Below are 22,318 nucleotides of genomic sequence, written 5' to 3'. Positions count from 1 at the left end.
AGGGTGAGACAGTTCATTCTCTCAGAGGAGCTGCCCTGTGTCACAGACTTTTATTAAAGAAAGAAAAACACTCGTTACAGCATCTACGTGGACCCAGCCAATCTGCGAACAGTATTCTTCCCAGAACTCCTCCACACACACACACACACACGTTCCTGTTCAGTCTGCATAGCAACCACCCAAATGCAACTCTAAGACAAGATGACAATTCTGTTAATAGTTCATAAAAGTACTTCAAAGATAAATGTAAAAATTATTCAAACCACTTCTATCAAAGTTCACCAAACTAAATAAATGAAAATGTCTTTTAATGGTAAATCATAAGGATAAAGAATGTTTTTAAACTAAGCAATGATATTTCATGTACAAATCTATCAACAGTTCCCTCCTGTTTATTATTGATTAGTTTAAAACAAGTCGTCCATGTCTACACTTCCTTTCGGCTTTATGCACCCACTTCGTTTAGTACTAAACTATTTCCGTGTCGTCATCAGGATCTGGATCATCTCTCTCCAACAGCTGGTAATCCTGGGACAGTATTGTTCCAACTATGCCTGCAACCATCTTGGAAATCATTACTCTGATGCAAGGAATGATACACATGGTGAAAAGGCAAAAAACAGCACTAATGTTATGAGAAAAGGAGTCATGATTTTCAATAGCAGTTGCCACCACGGTCCAGAGGTAAGTCATGAGAACAGACCTTCCTCTCCTGGACATTCATCCTGCTGCAAACCTTTCCTTATCTCTTTGAGGTGAGCTAACGCTTCACTCAAAGTGTGACCATCTCCGGTTTCATCAGGGATGAAGGTGCAACAGGTCTCATTCAGAAGAGCGCAAACTCCCCCAGACGGGGCCGTTACCAAATCCAACACCATCCTGTTTTGCAGTACCACTGTGCGGATTGCTGTTATTTCCTTGGACATTCGTGTAAAAGCTTCATCAGAGGCATTAACAAATAACCCAAACCTATAATCTATGGTTTCCTGTTTATCTATCCCCACTCCTCTTCTCTCTGTACACAAATGACTGCACCTCATCGGACTGTTAGTATAACTGTTGTTAGTATAACAATGGCCAGCAGTGGGTTCTAGATGGATAAACTTTATCAGTTTATTATTTTACTTAGTGCCTCTACACGTGGCCCGTTCTGCGGTGGCCGGGCTCTGGCACTCTGTGGTTTGGTCTGGCCTCCCCGGCGGCCCTGCGCCGTTCTGGACCCTTTGTGGGGTGCCTTGAGACGACATTGTTGTAAATAAGCGCTATATAAATGAATAAACTGAACTGAAATTATCTCTGTAGTTATGCTGCTATAGGCTTAGGCTGATGGAGGACATAACGACCACTTTCACCCTCTTCGCAACATTCTCACACTACTCTGCAACTTTGCATTATTTGCTGTTATTTCAGTTTTTAACTTTGTTCTCTCTTTTCTCTTCCTAGAAGCTACACCAGGCCTGGCTCTGTGTCTACATGTGAGACTTTTCTGGAGAGGGGCATCGTCCAAACTTCTGCTGGCAACAACTTAATGCTCACCCTCTACCGATGATCCACATGGCCTTGTCTTTCAGTGTTTAACCCTTTCTCTCTCCTAGATATAGCTACTGACTGAGCCTTTACTGTGACTAACTCTATGTGCTCTCTTTCAGACTCTAACCTTGAAAACTGGCTCAGAGTTTATCTGTTCTTTCTTTCTAGGTGAAACGACTAAAGGAGCTACATCCATTAACATTTACTTTTCCTTCCCATAGAAAGTACTCCTGGATCAGTGCTTTTTGTTCTCTTTGTGTCTCTGCTCTGTTCTCTCAAACCCCCAGTCGGTCGTGGCAGATGGCCGCTCACACTGAGCCTGGTTCTGCTGGAGGTTTCTTCCTGTTAAAAGGGAGTTTTTCCTCTCCATTGTCACTACATGCATGCTTAGTATGAGGGATTGCTGCAAAGTCAACGCCAGTGACTGTCCTCTGTCTCTACATGCTCATCCAGGAGGAGTGAATGCTGCAAGTCACTGACTGGATGCAATCTGCTGGGTTTCCTTAGACAGAAAAACTTTTCATCCAATTTGAATAAATAACTGAATCCAACTGCACTATTCAGTGGTTAGGATTAATTGGAATGTATGTACCTGACTTTTGTGAAGTGCCTTGAGACAACATGTGTTGTGAATGGGTGCTATATAAATTGAATTGAATTGGATTTAAAAGAAATGACAATAGATGGATGAATTTATGGTGGGATAAACAGATAGATAACCTCATTTTCGTTACTGGTCAGCTTATAAACAGGGTTCCTAGTAATTTTCATAGATTTCCTTGTTTCCTCCACATCGTCTTCTCTTTTCTCCAACACGATCAGCATCTGCATCGACTCGAGCTGCGTGCAAAACACAGGAGCAATCACTGACAATACATTTCTTTATCTTGAAATAAAATAAAGTCAACTCTTCATCTTAAACATGTATTGTCCTCACATGCAATGTGCCAGAGTTTAATATTTTGCTTCTGTTTCCTCATGATGTTTTCTGAATTATCACAACACAACTCCAAAATGTTCCCACAAGATCTGAACTGTTTTATTAACGCTGATATAATAAGATTGTTCCAGAACCCATGTATTCAAACTATTCTCTATATCAGCTAATGCCCCCAGTGTCAGTACTTGGAGAGAAACCACACATGTACTGGGAGAACATGCAAACTCCATGCAGAAAGACCCCAGGCTGGGATTTTAACCCAAGGACGCAACCTTTGGCTTTGGATTATGTTAGCTTGCTGATTAGCTAGCAGATGTAACCCTTTGTGTACTCAATTAGATCTTGTGCAGAACACTGTTTAAACTAATTTAATTAGTTTATTGTAAAACAGGGATCTAAATATCTGTAGTCGTGGATGTTTTTACAAAAAGCAAATGTCATTGTTTTCTGCCTATCTGTGACGGGGTCGCCGAGGGAGCAGACTAAGCCGAGACTCCCAGACTTCCCTCTTCCCAGACACCACCTCCCACTCCTCTGGTTGAAGCCCAGGCCAGCCAAGAAACAGTCCCTCCAGCGTGTCCTGGGCTGACCCCTGGGCCTCCTCCCGGTGGGACATGCCTGGAACACCTCCCGAGGAAGGCCTCCAGGAGCCATCTGAAATACAGGTCCTTCTCAAAATATTAGCATATTGTGATAAAGTTCATTATTTTCGATAATGTCATGATGAAAATTTTACGTTCATATATTTTAGATTCATTGCACACTAACTGAAATATTTCAGGTCTTTTATTGTCTTAATACGGATGATTTTGGCATACAGCTCATGAAAACCCAAAATTCCTATCTCACAAAATTAGCATATTTCATCCAACCAATAAAAGAAAAGTGTTTTTAATACAAAAAACGTCAACCTTCAAATAATCATGTACAGTTATCCACTCATTACTTGGTCGGGAATCCTTTGGCAGAAATGACTGCTTCAATGCGGCGTGGCATGGAGGCAATCAGCCTGTGGCATTGCTGAGGTCTTATGGAGGCCCAGGATGCTTCGATAGCGGCCTGTAGCTCATCCAGAGTGTTGGGTCTTGAGTCTCTCAACGTTCTCTTCACAATATCCCACAGATTCTCTATGGGGTTCAGGTCAGGAGTGTTGGCAGGCCAATTGAGCACAGTGATACCATGGTCAGTAAACCATTTACCAGTGGTTTTGGCACTGTGAGCAGGTGTCAGGTCGTGCTGAAAAATGAAATCTTCATCTCCATAAAGCTTTTCAGCAGATGGAAGCATGAAGTGCTCCAAAATCTCCTGATAGCTAGCTGCATTGACCCTGCCCTTGATAAAACACAGTGGACCAACACCAGCAGCTGACACGGCACCCAGACCATCACTGACTGTGGGTACTTGACACTGGACTTCTGGCATTTTGGCATTTCCTTCTCCCCAGTCTTCCTCCAGACTCTGGCACCTTGATTTCCGAATGACATGCAGAATTTGCTTTCATCCGAAAAAAGTACTTTGGACCACTTCTCTGTAGCCCAGGTCAGGCGCTTCTGCCACTGTTTCTGGTTCAAAAGTGGCTTGACCTGGGGAATGCGGCACCTGTAGCCCATTTCCTGCACACGCCTGTGCACGGTGGCTCTGGATGTTTCTACTCCAGACTCAGTCCACTGCTTCCGCAGGTCCCCCAAGGTCTGGAATCGGCCCTTCTCCACAATCTTCCTCAGGGTCCGGTCACCTCTTCTCGTTGTGCAGCGTTTTCTGCCACACTTTTTCCTTCCCACAGACTTCCCACTGAGGTGCCTTGATACAGCACTCTGGGAACAGCCTATTCGTTCAGAAATTTCTTTCTGTGTCTTACCCTCTTGCTTGAGGGTGTCAATAGTGGCATTCTGGACAGCAGTCAGGTCGGCAGTCTTACCCATAATTGGGGTTTTGAGTGATGAACCAGGCTGGGAGTTTTAAAGGCCTCAGAAATCTTTTGCAGGTGTTTAGAGTTAACTCGTTGATTCAGATGATTAGGTTCATAGCTCGTTTAGAGACCCTTTTAATGATATGCTAATTTTGTGAGATAGGAATTTTGGGTTTTCATGAGCTGTATGCCAAAATCATCCGTATTAAGACAATAAAAGACCTGAAATATTTCAGTTAGTGTGCAATGAATCTAAAATATATGAATGTTAAATTTTCATCATGACATTATGGAAAATAATGAACTTTATCACAATATGCTAATATTTTGAGAAGGACCTGTAGATGCCCAAGCCACCTCAACTGACTCCTCTCAATGTGGAGGAGCAGCGGCTCTACTCCAAGCTCCTCCGAGATGGCCGAGCTCCTCACCCTATCTCTAAGGGAGTGTCCGGCCACCCTGTGGAGGAAGCTAATTTTAGCCACTTGTATCTGGGATCTCGTTTATTTGATCATGACACAAAGTTTATGCCCATAGGATAGGAACGTAGACCGACCTGTAAATCGAGAGTTTCGCCTTTCGGCTCAGCTCTCTTTACCACAACGGACCGGCACAGCTTCCCCATTACTGCGACAGCCGCACTGATCTGTCTGTTGATTTCCTGCTCCATTCTTCCCTCACTCGTGAACAAGACCCCAAGATACTTGAACTCCTCCAGTTGAGGCAGGAGTTCCACTCCAACCTGCAGAGAACAAGTCACCCTTTTCCAGTCGAGAACCATGGCCTTGGACTTGGAGGAGCTGATCTTCATCCCAGCCACTTCACACTCAGCTGCGAACCGCCCCAGTGCATGCTGTAGTTAACAGCTAGAGAGGGCAACAAGGACACACCATTTGCAAAACACAAAGAAGAAATCCACTGGTCCCTGAAACCAGACTCCCTGTGGCCCTTGACTGCACCTAGAAATCCTGTCGATCAAAGTTATGAACAGGACCGGTGACAAAGGGCAGCCCTACCGGAGTCCAACATGCATGGGAAACAGGTCTGACTTAATGCCAGCAATTGCTCCACTTGTACAGAGACTGGATGGGACCTTAGAAAGGCTCCCCGACTCCATACTCCTGGAGTGTTCCCCACGGGGCACCACGAGGGACACGGTCGAATGCCTTCTCCAGGTCCACAAAACACATGTGGACCAGTTGTGCAAACTCCCATGAATCCTGGAGCACCCCGTAGAGGCTGTTGAGCTGATCCTGTTATGATTCTGGCACGTCTGCTCTGCCCTGTCTCCCTGGCTGCAATCAGCAGATTAGATGCACCTGGTGGCTGCTGCAGTGCAGTGCCATCTGTGGAATGCCAAGCACCTGTGTCTTCCCTGATATATACTGACTCTGACAAGCAGACGGTGCCAGATTTTTGAAAGCCATTGTGTGAGTAGATATCCAGCGTTCCTTCCTGTCTGGTCATTGTTCTTGACCTTGCCTTGCCTTTTGGATTTATGCCTCTGCCTGGTCCCTGTCGGATTATTTGGATTTTGGTTGTCGACCTTGTTTCCTGCATCTGGTTTATGCCTCGGCCTGCCCCTTGCCTGACACCTCTTGTTCCGATCGTTGACCCTGTTTCTGTCCTTGGATTATTGAGCCAGCCTAGCCCTGGGATTATTCAGCCTGGAGTCACTTCTTACCTGTGCTGTGGAGATCACTGCCTGCCGCCCACTGAGGTTTTCCCTCTGGGTTTCAAGTTCCACTCAAGACAAAAGCAGGTTAGTGGCTTTTCTGATCCCTGCAAAATCTAGAGAGACTACAAGTCACTAATCCCTCTTTCTGCCTCAGTGATTCCTGGAAGCTGTGAGGAGTGTTACCTGTGTGACGTTTTCCTGTGGCTGAATAAACCTTTTAAACTTTCAGTACTGTGTCTGGCTGAATCTTGGGTCCGCCTTTTTCTGATTCATAGCAGAAAAATCTGGCCAAAAATGGACCCATCAGTGGCACAACAGTGGCGTACCCGCGTTGATGAGACCCTTTCCTGGTTGGGTTCCGGCATGGAGGAAATAATTTCCACATTACGTTCTGGCAATCTTGTCTCCGAGTCGCCACCGTGACAAAGAAACCACGCCCAAGTAACACGGACAACAGCAGAGGTAAGGGAGCCACGCCTCTCTCCGCCTGAGATGTTCAGGGGAGACTCAGACCAATTTCGAGCTTTTCTAACTCAGTGTGAAATTCATTTTGAACTTCAGCCGTCATCCTTTTCCACTGAACGTTCCAAGGTGGCGTTTGTTATATCTCTGCTGGCAGGTAAGGCAAAACAGTGGGGAGCTGCTGAATGGCATAAAAGGGTCTGCATCTTGTGATCTTTATGAAACTTTTCCAAGGAACTCATTCGAGTTTTTGACCCGGTCATTCCAAGTCATGAGGCCGCGAGAGGATTATTGTCCCTCAAACAGGGTGATCAGCCTGTCTCGACCTATATAATTGACTTTCATTTGTTGGCTGCAGAGAGCCATTGGAATGAGGCAGCACAGATGGATGCATTTATGAAAGAATTAAATGAAGACATCAAGGATGAGCTAGCGACCCGTGACTATCCTTCTTCCCTGAAACAACTCGAGGATTTGGCTGCTCGCATTGACATTCGGCTGGCAGAGAGAAGGAAGGAGAAGCGCCATGAGAAGGGTCGCTCATCACTAACTCAGGTTTCTGCACACCGGTATGAGAGAAGGAGTCGGTCACCTCTCACTGAGGAAAATGATAATTGTGAGCCCATGCAATTGGGCAGAACCAAGATTACCCCTGAGGAGAAAGATCGTCTGAGAAGATTCAAGTTCTGTTTTTATTGTGGAGAGAAGGGACATTTAGCACTCAGGTGTCCACTAAAAGGACAGGCTCAGCAGAGGAAGGGAGGTCTCTACTGAGCCGAAGTCAACTATCTGCCTCCTCCTTCTTGTTTCCTGCCCATTTTCAAACCTCTTCTTTGTCTCTCCAGGGGGCCGTGTTTATTGATTCAGGAGCAGATACTGAATTCATGGACGAAACATTTGCAAATAAGAACGGCATAAAACTTATTCCGTCAGCTGACACAAGAAACGTGCTAGCTTTGGATGGTCACAGCATGAACAATTCACATCTCAGGACGGAGGAGACTACCTTAATAGTTGGAGGTAATCATCAAGAAAAAGTAACTTTCATTATCATTGATTCACCTGAACTTCCTGTAGTCCTAGGGGCCTCCTGGTTGCAGAAACACAACCCTCACATCGACTGGAAGAAAAAAGAAGTTTTGGGTTGGTCTGAGTCATGTTCCGCTGACTGTCTTTTGTCTGCTGCTACGGAGGTCAGTGTGGAGAATGAGGTTGAGGAGACCTATCCGGATTTATCCAAGGTACCGCAAGAATACCATGATTTAAAGGAGGTTTTTAATAAAATCAAGGCCACAGCTCTGCCACCCCATAGACCTTATGATTGTGCTATTGATTTGCTTCCTGGCACATCACCTCCTAAAGGCAGAACCTATTCATTGTCTGGTGCAGAGCACAGGGCCATGAAGAGTTATGTTGATGAGGCATTAAAGGCAGGGCAAATTCAACCCTCTTCCTCTCCTGCAGGTGCTGGTTTCTTTTTTGTTGGGAAGAAGGATGGTTCATTGAGACCATGCATTGATTATAGAGGCCTTAATGAAATAACAGTTAAAAATAGATATCCCTTACCACTCATGAGCACAGCTTTTGATCAGATCCAGGGAGCCAAGATATTTTCTAAGCTGGATCTAAGGAATGCATATCATCTGGTCCGAATCAGAGAAGGAGATGAGTGGAAAACGGCTTTCAACACGCCTAAGGGCCATTATGAAAACAAGGTCATGCCATTTGGACTTACTAACGCTCCTGCAGTTTTTCAGTCATTGGTCAATGACGTTCTAAGAGACATGGTGGGTCAATTCGTATTTGTTTATCTTGATGACATACTGATTTATTCTCAAGATCTGGAAACCCACAGAAAACATGTCAGAGCTGTTCTCCTGCGTCTTCTCCAAAACCAGTTGTTCGTCAAGGCAGAGAAATGTGAGTTCCACATAACTACCACTTCCTTTTTGGGCTTCATCATTTCCCCAGATCAAGTGCTTGTCGACCCCTCCAAGGTTAAGGCTGTATTGGAATGGCCTGTTCCAACTGATCGCAAGCAGCTTCAAAGATTTCTGGGCTTCACAAACTTCTATAGGAGGTTTATTAGAAATTACAGCCTGGTTGCTACTCCCCTAAACGCTCTTACCTCTTCCAAGGTGAAATTTGTGTGGAATAAGGATGCAGAGAAGGCCTTCAATAGGTTAAAGGAACTCTTTACGTCAGCTCCAGTGTTACGGTCTCCTGACCCAGAGAGACAGATTATTGTGGAGGTGGATGTCTCAAGCACTGGGGTCGGAGCTGTATTAAGCCAAAGAGGTGAGGATGATCGTGTTCACCCATGTGCCTTCTTTTCAAGGACTCTGTCACAGGCTGAGCGGAATTACGACGTGGGAGACAGAGAGTTACTGGCCGTCAAGTTGGCATTGACAGAGTGAAGACATTGGCTGGAGGGGACTAAGGAGCCGTTTATGGTGTGGACTGACCATAAAAACTTGGAGTACCTGAAATCAGCAAAACGGCTAAACCCCAGAAAGGCTAGGTGGGCTCTGTTTTTCGGTCGTTTTAATTTCTCCCTGTCTTACAGGCCAGGGAGTAAAAATGGCAAACCTGACGCCCTATCCCGGATTCAAGAGCCTGAAGAATCTCAGTCTGCGGGTGAAGAGGAGTTTATCCTTCCTGAAACCGTCAGGTTGTCTGTGTCCCGAGTGGAGTTGGAAAGGGAGGTCCAGGAAGCCATTAGGGATCTGCCTATCCCACCATCATGTCCACCTCACCGCTGTTTTGTCCCTGAACGCCTTGTGCCTAAGGTACTGGAGTCTTGTCATTGCTCTCGTTTAGTTTGTCATCCAGGAATCAGCAGAACCATTCAGACAGTTCGAACTCAGTTTTGGTGGCCATCGCTGGTCAAGGATGTCAAAGACTTTGTTGCTGAATGCACTCAATGTTGTCGAGCCAAGCCTTCTCGTCGCCCCCCCGCGGGGTTGTTGCACCCATTGCACATTCCCTCTCGCCCATGGTCACACATTGTGATGGATTTTGTGACAGGTCTACCGGTTTCTAATGGTCACTCTGTACTACTAACCATAATTGACAGATTTTCTAAAATGGTTCATCTGGTGCCCTTGGAGAAGCTTCCATCTGCTAAGGAGATGGGTGAGATATTGACCCGAGAAGTTTTCAGGCTCCATAGAATTCCAAATGACATTGTTTCTGATAGAGGACCCCAATTTGTGTCACGTTTCTGGAAGGAGTTTTGTTTGTTGTTGGGAATTTCTGTTAGTCTTTCCTCAGGGTTTCATCCTCAGTCTGATGGCCAAACCGAGAGAGCCAACCAAGAAGCTGAAACCAAACATCGTATATTATGTGAGTCTGACCTGACCAAGTGGTCACAAAATTTGCCCTGGGTTGAATACGCCATGAACTCTATGCAATCAAGTGCCACTGGTTTGTCTCCTTTTCATGTTGTGTTTGGTTTCCAGCCACCCATGTTTTCAATTCAGGAGAGAGAAGCTAATGTTCCATCCGCCCAAGCGGCTGCCCTAAGGTGCCAAAAAATACGGAGAAAGGCCAGGAGGTCGATGATCAGAATGTCACTGGTTCAGTCAAGAAAGGCCAACCGGAGACGGATCCCTGCCCCTAAGTTCCAGGTGGGGCAGAAAGTTTGGCTCTCCGCCAGGGACCTCCCATTAAGGGTAGAATCCCGGAAATTGGCACCCCGATTTGTTGGACCTTTCCCAATCTCCAAGATCATCAACCCTGTCGCTGTACGACTGAGATTACCCAAATCCATGAGGATTCACCCCACGTTCCACGTTTCTCAGGTCAAGCCCTTCGTGGAGCTCCGACCTGGGGAGTTTTACCTGTGTGACGTTTTCCTGTGGCTGAATAAACCTTTTAAACTTTCAGTACTGTGTCTGGCTGAAGCTTGGGTCAGCCTTTTTCTGATTCATAGCAGATCCAGTGTTCCACAGCTGGGACAAAGACCACACTGCTCCTCCTGAAACCGAGGTTCGACTATCTGCCGGACTCTCCAACACCCTGGCATAGGTCTTCCCAGGCAGGCTGAGGGGTGTGAATCCCCTGTAGTTGGAATACACCCATTGGTACCCCCTTCTTGGGATAGGGGACCACCACTGTGGTCTGCCAGTTCAGAGGCACTGTCCCCAACTGCCACGCAATGTTGAAGAGGTGTGACAGCCTTGACTGCCCCGCAACATCCAGAGGCTTCAGGTACTCAGGGTGGATCTCATCCACCCCTGAAGTCTTGCCACTGCAGAGCTTATGACCACCTTGGTGACTTCAGCCAGGTGATGAATGAGTCCAACTCAGAGTCCCTAGTCTCTGCTTCCACCAGGGCTGCAAATGCTTCTAGTTTTTAAGATAGGATTAAGGTGGTCATGGTTGGGTTTTTATCTAGGTAACCATTTATGTATTGACTTAGGCATTTGTTTTGAACCATTATTCTGCCCATAGACCCAATGAGGACCCATGTTCAGTTTTCCGACTGAGTTTATTACATTCTGATTTAAAATATCCTAGTATTTCAGAGAGTTTGTGATGCCATGCACTCTAATAAGGTTCCCAGATCCTCTAGAAGAAAAACGGGCTGTTCCACATATTCATTCTTTGTTTCACACCAAACCCACCTTCAGTGGTTGTTGCACATTTACGTTTGAGATGGAAAAATGAAAAAGGCTCTTTTACTGGCGTCACTATCAGGGACAGTTACCATATAGATAGCATCTAATGGTTGCCATGGAAACCTATGAAGGGATGCCCTACTCTAACAGTGAGCTTTTTATTTAACTTTCCTGCGTACCATCTTCCTCACTATATGTGAGAGCACTATAAAATAAATAGGAAGTGTAATTCAGTGTGTCAAAACAGTTCATATCAGTTTATTTCTCATCAGTCCAAAAACAAAGCTGGTAAATGCAATAAAATCAGCAGCCTATCCAACAGGTGATATTACCTTGAGCCCATTTCCTGTATGTGTGTATACACAAGATGAGGATGAAGTTGTAGAGAATGAAGAGCACGGTGCCACATATTATTCTGGGCCAAGATATGACAGGAGGGGGAGTAGGAGGAACATCTGTCGGCTGATCTTTAGCTGAAAAGAAACAAAAATCCCACATTTTAAGCTTTAGGTATAGAGATCTATGTAGTTTAAGATTTTTCCAACTGTTATAAAATCTAAAATTACATATTTCAAAATAGTGCAGGACACATCAAGAACAATCTTGGTAGCAAGTAATTTGCATTTAGACATTGTTTTTGCAAACTAAGTTTTCAGTGTGTTTCTCATCATTGTCAAGAATTCTTGTTGTTTTTTATGTCATTTTTAAAAACATATTTGAGGTACAACATCAATGATTTCTTTTATTTTCAGAGTTACAGTGTAATAAAGTCACATGAACTGACTCGTGTGTTTTGTACGAATTCATTCTACTGGTTTCACTGTTCTCCATATTTTTTTTTAACATGTACTGATATGAGGTTTATATAGGCTAACATACAGTTATAAATTAGTCTAACCCTTTTACATGTTTGATTTGGGATGACGTAGCAAAAAGACTCCGCCTCCCTTAGTCTCAGTTTCAATTTAGGTTTAAAGTGCCGATTATGAACTATACACCAGTTTTTAAACTGTGTTGATAGGCCTTCTGAAACCAGAGTTATCTGAAATTAATTAAAGCATATTCTTTATGGAACATTGTCATGTTTATTGCAAGGAGAAATGGTAAAAACCGGCTATTCTGTGAACCGGATGTGCCTGCAACCATAAAAAAAAAAAAAAGAAAACAATATGAGACCTCCTTTGTTATTGGTGGAAATCGGACATCTTCAACCAATAAGAATGGGCGGTATTTTCTACCTGCAAGTAATGGGGTGAACAGACTAACGCTGAGAAGTAGAGAAGCGACGCGAAGCAGAGTGAAGCGCAAACAAAGTAACGATACTGACGGCGAGTTTTGGAGGAGATCCAAGCAGAGGAAAGGGTAGTGCTTCCACCTGGAAAGTCACAATCACCACAGGGTCAAACAGATCACATGATCATGCTCCTGTGGCCATTTCAACAGCCACAAATCCTGCGCTAAAGGTCACCAAAGGCAGACTGAAATGCCATCTCTGCCTCCTGGACAATAAAGGTATCACATACCATGGAAGTGCCAGACCAGTGATGTGCTCCTCTGTTTAGTGGTGGACAAAAAATGTATTAGAGTGGTACAAATAATTTTTGTCTTGTTGTGACCCCTGAGCCTTTTGTAAATAAGTGTAAATAGTTGTCCAACACTGATTAAGAATCATAAAAATGTTTCGTTAAACATGTTTGTGTGTTTCACTGTGAAAAAATTTTCCAACATGGATTTAATTTTTGTATGACTTAAGGTCCAATATGCATTTACAGTATTTTCAAATACAAAAGATTAGTGTAAATTCACACAGCCGAGGCTGTGCTGAAAAGGCAATAGTAATGGTTTGTATTGGAAAATATAAAGGTAAAATTAGTCAAAAACGACCATATGAACCCTGAACCCCTATGCAGCAGTCGCAGGAATATGGAAATCCTCTTGCCCTACGTTACACTCTAAATAGATTTTTTGCAGCCTGATACTCTTGTGTCAGTCACAACTTTGGTTGAGCCAGACTGTGATGATGACTTTTTCAGAAGGGGCGGAGCTTTGGAAGCACAGCTAAAACCCAGCGGAAAGGGAGGGGGAGGAGCTTGGAGGTTGTATATGTTTGGACTATAAAGCTAAAGGCCACTAAGTTCTGCAGCCTGAGTCAAATGCAAGAGTAGATCATCACCTCTCACTGCCAACCAGCTTTGTGGCGACGCTTCTCTAGAAGGATGGTGACACTTGTAGAAACCTTCTTTTGCTGTAAGAGTGATCTTCCCTTGGTTCTTTGACCCAATGAAAACATCATCTTTGTAGAAATCAGCGCAGAAATCTGATGTGGATTTATCATCATTTTTTTCCTTGTACAGACAACGAAGAGTCACGCTTTTTCCCTCTTCAACAGGATGCAGTGGGCTCTCCAGGATCACACTATTGGCTAAAATGTACATTTAAACCATTTAACATTAAAACACTAAATGTATGCTTTCTGACAATAATTAATTTAGCACTAAACAGACATCAAAATGCAAGAAGTGTTACCAGTTACAGTGATGTTGACTTTGTCGCTGCATTCTCCTTGCTGAGATTCACACCAATACTCTCCGGAGTCTTCTGGGTAAGCGTCCTCAATGGTGCAGGAGGAATTGCCGGGGATTGCCCAGCCGTGCTGACATTCCTGAGCAGCACTGCTGGAAACTGTCCTCTTTACTGTCCAGCCGCTGGAGTTTGCCACACAGGTCAGAGAGATGCTGTCGTACTGGAAGAACTGGGATCGGTCCGGAGTGATGCTCAGAGTGGCTGCAGGGAGGTAATGACAGAAGAGGTGGTAGCAGGTATTTAAACACGCCATTTCTGCCAGAGTACAAGACTGCTGGAGATTTTTTTTATGGTTTTATCAATATGTCATAATAGAATGATCTCAATAATGACAAAAAAGGAAAATGTCTTTTTGATGTTGAGGTTAATACTTTTATAAATCATTCAAGGAAGATGATTAGGCCCTCCAGAGGCCTTGGACCTCAGAAACTTAGGAGTGGATCGCCAACTCTAGGATCAGGAAAGGCTCGCTTCCCAAGGTGTACTAGTTTAAATGTCTCAGGTTTATGTTGTTCACAAGTCGGTCTTTAGAGCAAGATGAACTGCAGCGGCATCTGCTGTGATAAATGTGTTATACAAGTATGCTAAGAAAGAACAGAGCCCAAAAGCAAAGGTTTCATTTGACCAACCCTCACCAATGGTTGAAAGCTTTGGGTAGTGACAATGAGAATGAGATAAGGGAAGGAAAAGAGCCAGCTCAGGTGCATCTGGTAAAGATTTCTTCCTCAAGTCGTTTGAATTAGGGTATTTTTGACGTTGGAGGACGGATCCATTGTTTGCTGACATTATGTCTCCTAACAGACATGACTGGCTTCCCCCAGATGTGATTTTGGTGATAGGTCAGGAAAGGGGATCCTTGGGGTCTTTGATAAACTGGCTTCCTCCTGTGACCTTGTCTCGGATAAGCAGGAGAACATGTATGGATATCTGTGTGATATCAATAACTGCTTTACGTTTTATTTTTTACAAATTATGTGCGTGTTTATTATAAGTAAATATAAAGTCTAATTTCTGGTTATGAAATGCTTAGTTTGGCCTCAACAAACACACAAAAATTAAAACCTTGGAAAATTTGTGGCTTCAAACATAAGCTTAGAAAGTAGCAGCTGCCTGCCAGCTGTGGCAGGACTCATGGGTTATCTACACTCACTGGCAACTTTATTAGGTACACCTGTCCAACTGCTGGTTAAAGCTAATTTCTGATCAGCCAATAACATGGCAGCAACTCAATGCATTTAGGCACGTAGACATGGTCAAGAGGATCTGCTGCAGTTCAAACCGAGCATTAAAATGGAGAAAAAAGGTGATTTAAGTGACTTTGAACATGGCATGGTTGTTGGTGCCAGACGGGCTGGTCTGAGTATTTCAGAAACTGCTGATCTATTGGGATTTTCACGCACTACCATCTCTAGGGTTTACAGAGAATGGTCAGAAAAAGAGAAATTATCCAGTGAGCGGCAGTTCTGTGGGCGCAAATTCCTTTGTGATGCCAGAGGTCAGAGGAGAATGGCCAGACTGGTTCAAGCTGATAGAAAGGCAACAGTAACTCAAATAACCACTCATTAAACCAAGGCATGCAGAAGAGTATCTCTGAACGCACAACATGTCGAACCTTGAGGCTGATGGGCTACAGCAGCAGAAGACCACACCGGGAGGCTGCAATTCGCACAGGCTCACCAAAATTGGACAATAGAAGATTGGAAAAACGTTGTGTGGTCTGATGAGTCTCATTTTCTGCAGCGACATTTGGATGGTAGGGTCAGAATTTGGCGTCAACAACATGAAAGCATGGATCCATCCTGCATTGTATCAACGGTTCAGGCTGGTGGTGTGGGTGTAATGGTGTGGGGGATATTTTCTTGGCACACTTTGGGCCCTTTACTACCATTTGAGCATAGTGTCAATGCCACAGCCTACCTGAGTATTGCTGCTGACCATGTCCATCCCTTTATGACCAGAGTGTACCCATCTTCTGATGGTTACTTCCAGCAGGATAACGTGCCATGTCATAAAGCATGAATCATCTCAGACTGGATTCTTGAACATGACAATGAGTTCACTGTACTCAAATGGCCTCCACAGTCACCAGATCTCAATCCAATAGAGCACCTTTGGGATGTGGTGAAAATTCGCATTATGGATGCGCAGCTGAAAAATCTGCAGCATTTGTGTGATGCTATCATGTCAATATGGACCAAACTCTCTGAGGAATGTTTCCAGTACCTTGTTGAATCTATGCCACGAAGGATTAAGGCAGTTCTGAAGGCAAAAGGGGGTCCAACCAGGTACTAGCAAGGTGTACCTAATAAAGTGGCTGGTGTGTGTATAAGCTGTGGTAGGAAATAAAGCAAGCACAGCAGAGATAGAGGTTTATGACTGCAGACCTACAATGTTTAGGGTCTGGGGTAGCATCACCTGCTCTTCAACATATAACTGTTACCTTCTCTCTACTCTCATGCTTACTGGTAGCCATGTGACTGGTACCCCCCTCTCTCCCAATAAGCCCTGGAGATATGCACCAACCAACCAGGATGGTTTGAATCAATGCAAATGTTTCAACAACCCTACAAATTGTGAGGGTAAATCTATTTTCATGAATTAAATGAATGGAGGAATTGACAATGAATTGAAGGAACACTACAAGCAGAAACCCACAAAGTTTCAGGCTGGTTGTGCTGAATAGCATCCATCTGTTCCCTTGAATCAGAATCCATCTCTTTATATTAGGCTGGTGGGTGTCTCCCTTCATTCAGCTGAATTGTTTTGGTGTAGCAGGACCATTAAACCCTGCTCTAAATATGTAATCATACCTGTTTTGAACCTGCTGGCCTATGGGGCGCTGTGTATCAGGAGGCTTTTTCACCTGCCTCTCTGCTGACTCGGTCTCATTTCCTGGCGTCTGTTGCCCCTCGCCGCCAGGTGTGAACAGGTCCACCAACACGTTTGTACATTCTGCCCATTGCATGCTGGTAAGTCTCAGTTCTGAACACTCATTCCCTTTCCTGTATGGTTGAATTTGTTCATTTTAAATTTACTTTTAAAATTATGAATAATACATTTAAAACTCTTGAACTGTGGAACCATGGCAACCTGTGCACCTTACTGTTGCTGTTATTTACCTCGGATAAATTCCCAGGTGCTGTTATTGGTCGCTGTTGGATACCCTAAATGTAGGGTATCCAATGCCAAGCTTTGGACCTAATTACAATGGACTGCGGTACTGAAGTCTGTGCAGACGATTTCTCATCTGAAGACGAGTACCTTATTTATCCCGACAAGATCAATGATGAGCTGGATTATGCAGTTCTGCCACTTGAAAGGTATGTAATTTTTTGTCAATAAATTGATGTTATTTTATTTTTAGCAATGCTGTTACGTATTTTATTGCAAAGATTGATTTTGGTGCTTCCTGGTCAATAAATGTGCTCCAGTATGATTCGACATAGCATTTTCTTGTTCTATTGACAATTATAAAAAAATAAATGTGGGTAATAAAAACATAAAAATAAATAAATAACAGGCTGTTTTAGTGATGTGAAAATTAGTTTCTTACATTTTTCAAGTAAAAACACAAGAAATCTCCACTTTTGCAGATGGTGCCGAATTGTGCCATGTGGTGCCAAAATTAAAAACACCTAAATATGTCTTTACTAAAACCTCTGTAACTTTGCTTTAGTTTACCTCAGCTGCATGAACCTTTGCACAGGTAATGTCCACAAGTGGATATAGGGTTTTCTAAAGTTTGTAGCTTTCCTCATGATATTTCCAAAAGGTTTATATACTGTTGTTGTAGAAAAATATGTTTTTACCAAGACAGAGACCAAAGATAGTGTGTGGGGTTTCTTATGTAGACTTACTAAAGCCTAGATGACAGTCTTGGCTCCAGTTCTCAAACAATTTGGAGATTTGCCTCTTTTATTAATGTCCTCACTGTGTGTTGGCAACATAAACTTGGGTTCCTGACTAGCCTTGATGATCTCTGGCTATAAACCAGAAAACTGATGGATTCCTACCTAAACAAGCATATCCTCACATTCTGGGACTGAGAGACTGGAGAGGCCTGTATGGAGTCACATATTAACTGTCTTATCTTTTGCAGAAGTATAAACAAGTGTATCCAAAGAAATTATGTATGATGATTTTCCATTCTTTTACAAGTATTAAATGAAATTAGTAATCTTTGATTATCAAGTTAAAAGATGTATGATTGAAATATGATAAAGAACTGATAATTAAAATAAAAAACATTAAGGTTTAAAAATTCTCAATCAGCTATATATGAAAGAGATATAATGTTAATCAGTTGTGATGTATGAATAAAAAGAATGAAGTGATGGTTTTAAAACTGTGTTTTAAAGCAAACGCTGAAAGCTGAGAGTGGAATGTGTAATACTGTGTAAAGTTTAAGACTGAGCAGATTAGGGAGAGAACTGTAGGATGACTGGGAGTGACGAGAGCCGGCTACATGCTGACAGCGAACCTTTTAAAGACCAACAAGCAACGCAAGGAAGGAAGGAACAGGATAAAGCCAGCTGTGTGCCTATTACTGGCATCTTGAAGGCTGAAAAACAGCACCAGAAAGTCGCGATGACCATGACTAAGTATTGAGCAATAACGGAGAAGCCTAACAAAGGGCTGACTGGTGAGAGCATCTGCACTATAAAATCAATGCCAAAAAAGGGAACTGCGGTTGTTTCCTCGCAGAAGACCAGCGAACAAGATCAGACGGAGAAAGACGCTACAGATGAATCAGACGTCCAGGAACATAGCTTATTGTCTGCATGAAAAAGAGGATCAACTTGTGTCATCTACGGCCTTTTTATCCAGACAACAGAAGTCAACTTGATCGGTGTACAGCTGATTGCTCTAAGTTTCAGGCTTCTGAAGGTCCTGAATCAACCTCTTTATACCTCCGGGGTTTCCTTCAACTCTTCAGCCTCTGGAAACTATCTTCTGAGACATATATCAACAAAGTTCCTGTTCTGAAACCTGGAGCATCAGTGCCTGTCCACTTAGAGGAAGAAAACTGAAGATTAAGTCGTCCTTCCTTCAAGAAATTGCTCGCTGTTACCAGAAGAAACATCCCCATCGGGTGCATGGATGAGCCTCCGTCTTCAAAGCCTCTCCAAACTCACTAGTTTCAGCATCAGGGGAAGACAGGTTGAGTTGATTGGTTCATATCTATTATTGAAATTATTTTGTGTTGCCAAATTGAAGCGGTTACTGACCCCTGCAAAAGCGTTACTAATTAAAGAAAGCATATAAAATTCTAGTTAAATCGTGGACATCCAATTATTTGAGTCACCGTATTTTTTGGTTTTTCATAGGTAGTAAAAAGTCATGTTGCCTGGTTCTAAAGGATTTTAGGAGGTTTTTAAAGGTTGCCATAGCCAAGCTTGTTAAAATAATGGCCTTGGGGCTCTTGCTGAGCCACTAAAATTAACCTAACCCATATACCAAGAGCCAGTTGTGATATTAGGGAATGAGCAGCCGTGAACAGAGGTGACTGTCGAGGAGTGGATGGTTGCTGTGGGCTACTTGGTCGTCCTGACCACCAGTTGAAGAAGGGCGAGACTTCTGGATGCAGGCTGTCAGAGGCTAGACGAGTCATTTCCCGACACCAGCCTAAACAGAACTTTCAGTAGACCTGCTTAGTAAGATCTTTCAGGTTTAGGGAAGTCCGGACCCGTTGGATGGTGAGCTGGATTGAGCAATCCCCTTAGACATGGGGAAGTAGGAGGGAGGGGTTAGCTCATTGGACAACGAGATCCTACATGAATAAAAGACAAATCTATTTCCAGCTTTTTCTCACATCTTTACCAGAAGTACCAATAATTGTTTAGAAAGCTGAACATAAGTTATGTTTTTGTGCTTTTTTACACCTCAAGATCGTATATTTTTTAATTCCCATTTTAATTATTTGTATTTTGCAACTTCGATCGAATTAAATTTCGTTTAATTTGGTCAAAATTAAATTGCCTTTACTAAAAACTTATCTCTTGACTGTAAAACCAAATAACTAATTTGGTCTGTTCAAACGCTGACCGACATGCAACTCCTTGCTTTACTGATTTACAAATTTTCCCACTTTCCCAGATTTTAGACCAGAAAAATGCCAGAGATTATGTTCACTGCAAGATTGTGGCTTAGAAAATTATCAGATTTCATTTAGTTCTCTTTCATATCCTGAAATTTGAGAGATCTGACTTAAATGTCACTTTTTTAAATGTCATATTTCCCTTTTACCTTTGAAACTGAAGAAAGCTGATTAGACTATATTTATCAGAGAAAATGATGTACCACTGCAAACGTTTGGTCTTATAAAAACTCCTAAACACATAAAATGGCTGCCCTAAAACAGCTGAATTAAAAATATAATAACAGAAATGTTGCTGGTAGATTCTTCCTTGATTTGATTGTTCTGGTCCGATTGATAAGAAATATGCACAAGTCATGAGACAAATCAAATGTTTGTAAAACAGTCAAATATTAAATAAAAGAAAGGAAATATCACTTACAGAGCACGAAACACAGCGATGTCAACGCCATCCTGAAAGCCAATGATAATATATTCCTCTAACGCAGCACTTTCTGTACCTTTATTCACCACAGGAAGTCATTGAAAAGCAGAGAAAAAAAAAATTAAGAAATACATTTCATAAAGATTTCTTGATTGTGGTGACAGGTCTTACAATTTTAGAAGTGAGGATTTATTGATTTTTGTTTAAAATGTTTAGGTTTTCTTTTTGTTTTATTAAATGCAACTGTGCCCGATGTGCTGCTTCAATGCGTTTCATGTAAAACATCTTCTTCAGAAACATTTTACCACCTGAGCTTTACATGCACCAGTGTGTATTTAAATTCTCTGCACAGAAAACCACAAAATCACACTTTGCAGAACTTTGCAAAAGTTCCACTGCTGAGAGACAGGAAACGAGCAACAGTCTAAATGTGTCGGACCTCAGGTAAAACATGTCTATCAAGAGAAAGGACTATATGCACTAATAAGACTGAGAACATCCGAGAATATTGCTATTTTATTCAAGCTTCCTTTATGTTCTCTCACTATAATGTTGTGTTCAACCCCTTCTTTATTTGGGTAAAAGCACAAAAAATCTGTCTCTAGTTTTTTATTTTGTCTTTCATTTTTACAGGTATCACGTTTCAGTCAGACAACTCATGTTTAAATACATTGTAATAAGGTACTATAGTACAAGTTCAAGTTCAGCAGCTAGGCTATCATATTGTTCCACATGTGAGGTGAACGCGTCTTTACGCCGCTGAACATATCCTTAGCATGCTTTAGCAGCAGCCGGCAGGCAGCAGCACATTATATGCAGAGTGCAGCTTAAATAGATTGTTAGGGTGGGATTGATATATTCTGTTGTGTGTGAAGGATTTAGGAGTCCCCCAAGGCTCTGTACTCGCTCTAATGCTATTTATCACTTGATCCTCCTTGGTCAAATCATCTCTGAAGTTCCATCCACACTCCAACAACGAATGAATCTACATTAGCACCAAACTATGAAGAAAATGTCCACACACTTTCTGAGAAAAAGATATCAAAGATACTGCAGAAACAGATACATTTCAGTTATTACATTATAGATGGGTGCCCATGCATCCTCTGAGGTATATAACCTTTGTGTCATTCTATACTTTAATCCCTTCTTTGAATCACATGAAATTCAAGATTTTTTTTCAACCTCCAGCACAACTCAAGACCTTCTCTGATTTTTAGCAGAAACTCTCATGAATGAATTGGAAATCTTTGGTTTGGATTAGTGCAACGGAGTTTAGAGTACCAAGCTCTCTCTACAGGTCCTTCTCAAAATATTAGCATATTGTGATAAAGTTCATTATTTTCTATAATGTCATGATGAAAATTTAACATTCATATATTTTAGATTCATTGCACACTAACTGAAATATTTCAGGTCTTTTATTGTTTTAATACGGATGATTTTGGCATACAGCTCATGAAAACCCTAAATTCCTATCTCACAAAATTAGCATATCATTAAAAGGGTCTCTAAACGAGCTATGAACCTAATCATCTGAATCAATGAGTTAACTCTAAACACCTGCAAAAGATTCCTGAGGCCTTTAAAACTCCCAGCCTGGTTCATCACTCAAAACCCCAATCATGGGTAAGACTGCCGACCTGACTGCTGTCCAGAAGGCCATTATTGACACCCTCAAGCAAGAGGGTAAGACACAGAAAGAAATTTCTGAATGAATAGGCTGTTCCCAGAGTGCTGTATCAAGGCACCTCAGTGGGAAGTCTGTGGGAAGGAAAAAGTGTGGCAGAAAACGCTGCACAACGAGAAGAGGTGACCGGACCCTGAGGAAGATTGTGGAGAAGGGCCGATTCCAGACCTTGGGGGACCTGCGGAAGCAGTGGACTGAGTCTGGAGTAGAAACATCCAGAGCCACCGTGTACAGGCGTGTGCAGGAAATGGGCTACAGGTGCCGCATTCCCCAGGTCAAGCCACTTTTGAACCAGAAACAGCGGCAGAAGCGCCTGACCTGGGCTACAGAGAAGCAGCACTGGACTGTTGCTCAGTGGTCCAAAGTACTTTTTTCGGATGAAA

The 22,318-nt window shown here is 42.8% G+C and overlaps 1 protein-coding gene across 1 annotated transcript; it reads right to left on the bottom strand.

The window, feature by feature from the left end:
- Positions 1 to 2,106: 2,106 nt before the first annotated feature.
- LOC124881100 lies at positions 2,107 to 20,403 on the bottom strand. The gene is made up of 5 exons (XM_047386602.1): positions 20,243 to 20,403; positions 13,668 to 13,925; positions 13,315 to 13,563; positions 11,474 to 11,614; positions 2,107 to 2,370 (listed from the first exon to the last, which is right to left on the bottom strand). The coding sequence occupies exons 1-5, from the start codon at positions 20,271 to 20,273 to the stop codon at positions 2,288 to 2,290; spliced, it is 762 nt and encodes a 253-aa protein (XP_047242558.1). The 5' UTR covers positions 20,274 to 20,403; the 3' UTR covers positions 2,107 to 2,287.
- Between the last annotated feature and the right edge of the window lie 1,915 nt (positions 20,404 to 22,318).

Source organism: Girardinichthys multiradiatus, chromosome 14, assembly GCF_021462225.1.
Source record: "Girardinichthys multiradiatus isolate DD_20200921_A chromosome 14, DD_fGirMul_XY1, whole genome shotgun sequence".
Classification (NCBI taxonomy): Eukaryota; Metazoa; Chordata; class Actinopteri; order Cyprinodontiformes; family Goodeidae; genus Girardinichthys; species Girardinichthys multiradiatus.
Note: the sequence above shows the minus strand (reverse complement) of the source record. Positions and strands in the feature narration are given on the sequence as shown.

What these genes read in the sequence shown, in the direction of transcription:
- LOC124881100 (XM_047386602.1), bottom strand. Translation starts at nt 20,273, where the DNA reads ATGGCGTTGACATCGCTGTGTTTCGTGCTCT. An exon ending in AAGCTGGTTGGCAGTGAGAG is followed by an intron (nt 11,615 to 13,314) that starts GTGATGATCTAC and finishes GTTTCTTTTCAG; the next exon opens with CTAAAGATCAGCCGACAGAT. An exon ending in ATACAGGAAATGGGCTCAAG is followed by an intron (nt 2,371 to 11,473) that starts GTAATATCACCT and finishes TTTTGCACGCAG; the next exon opens with CTCGAGTCGATGCAGATGCT.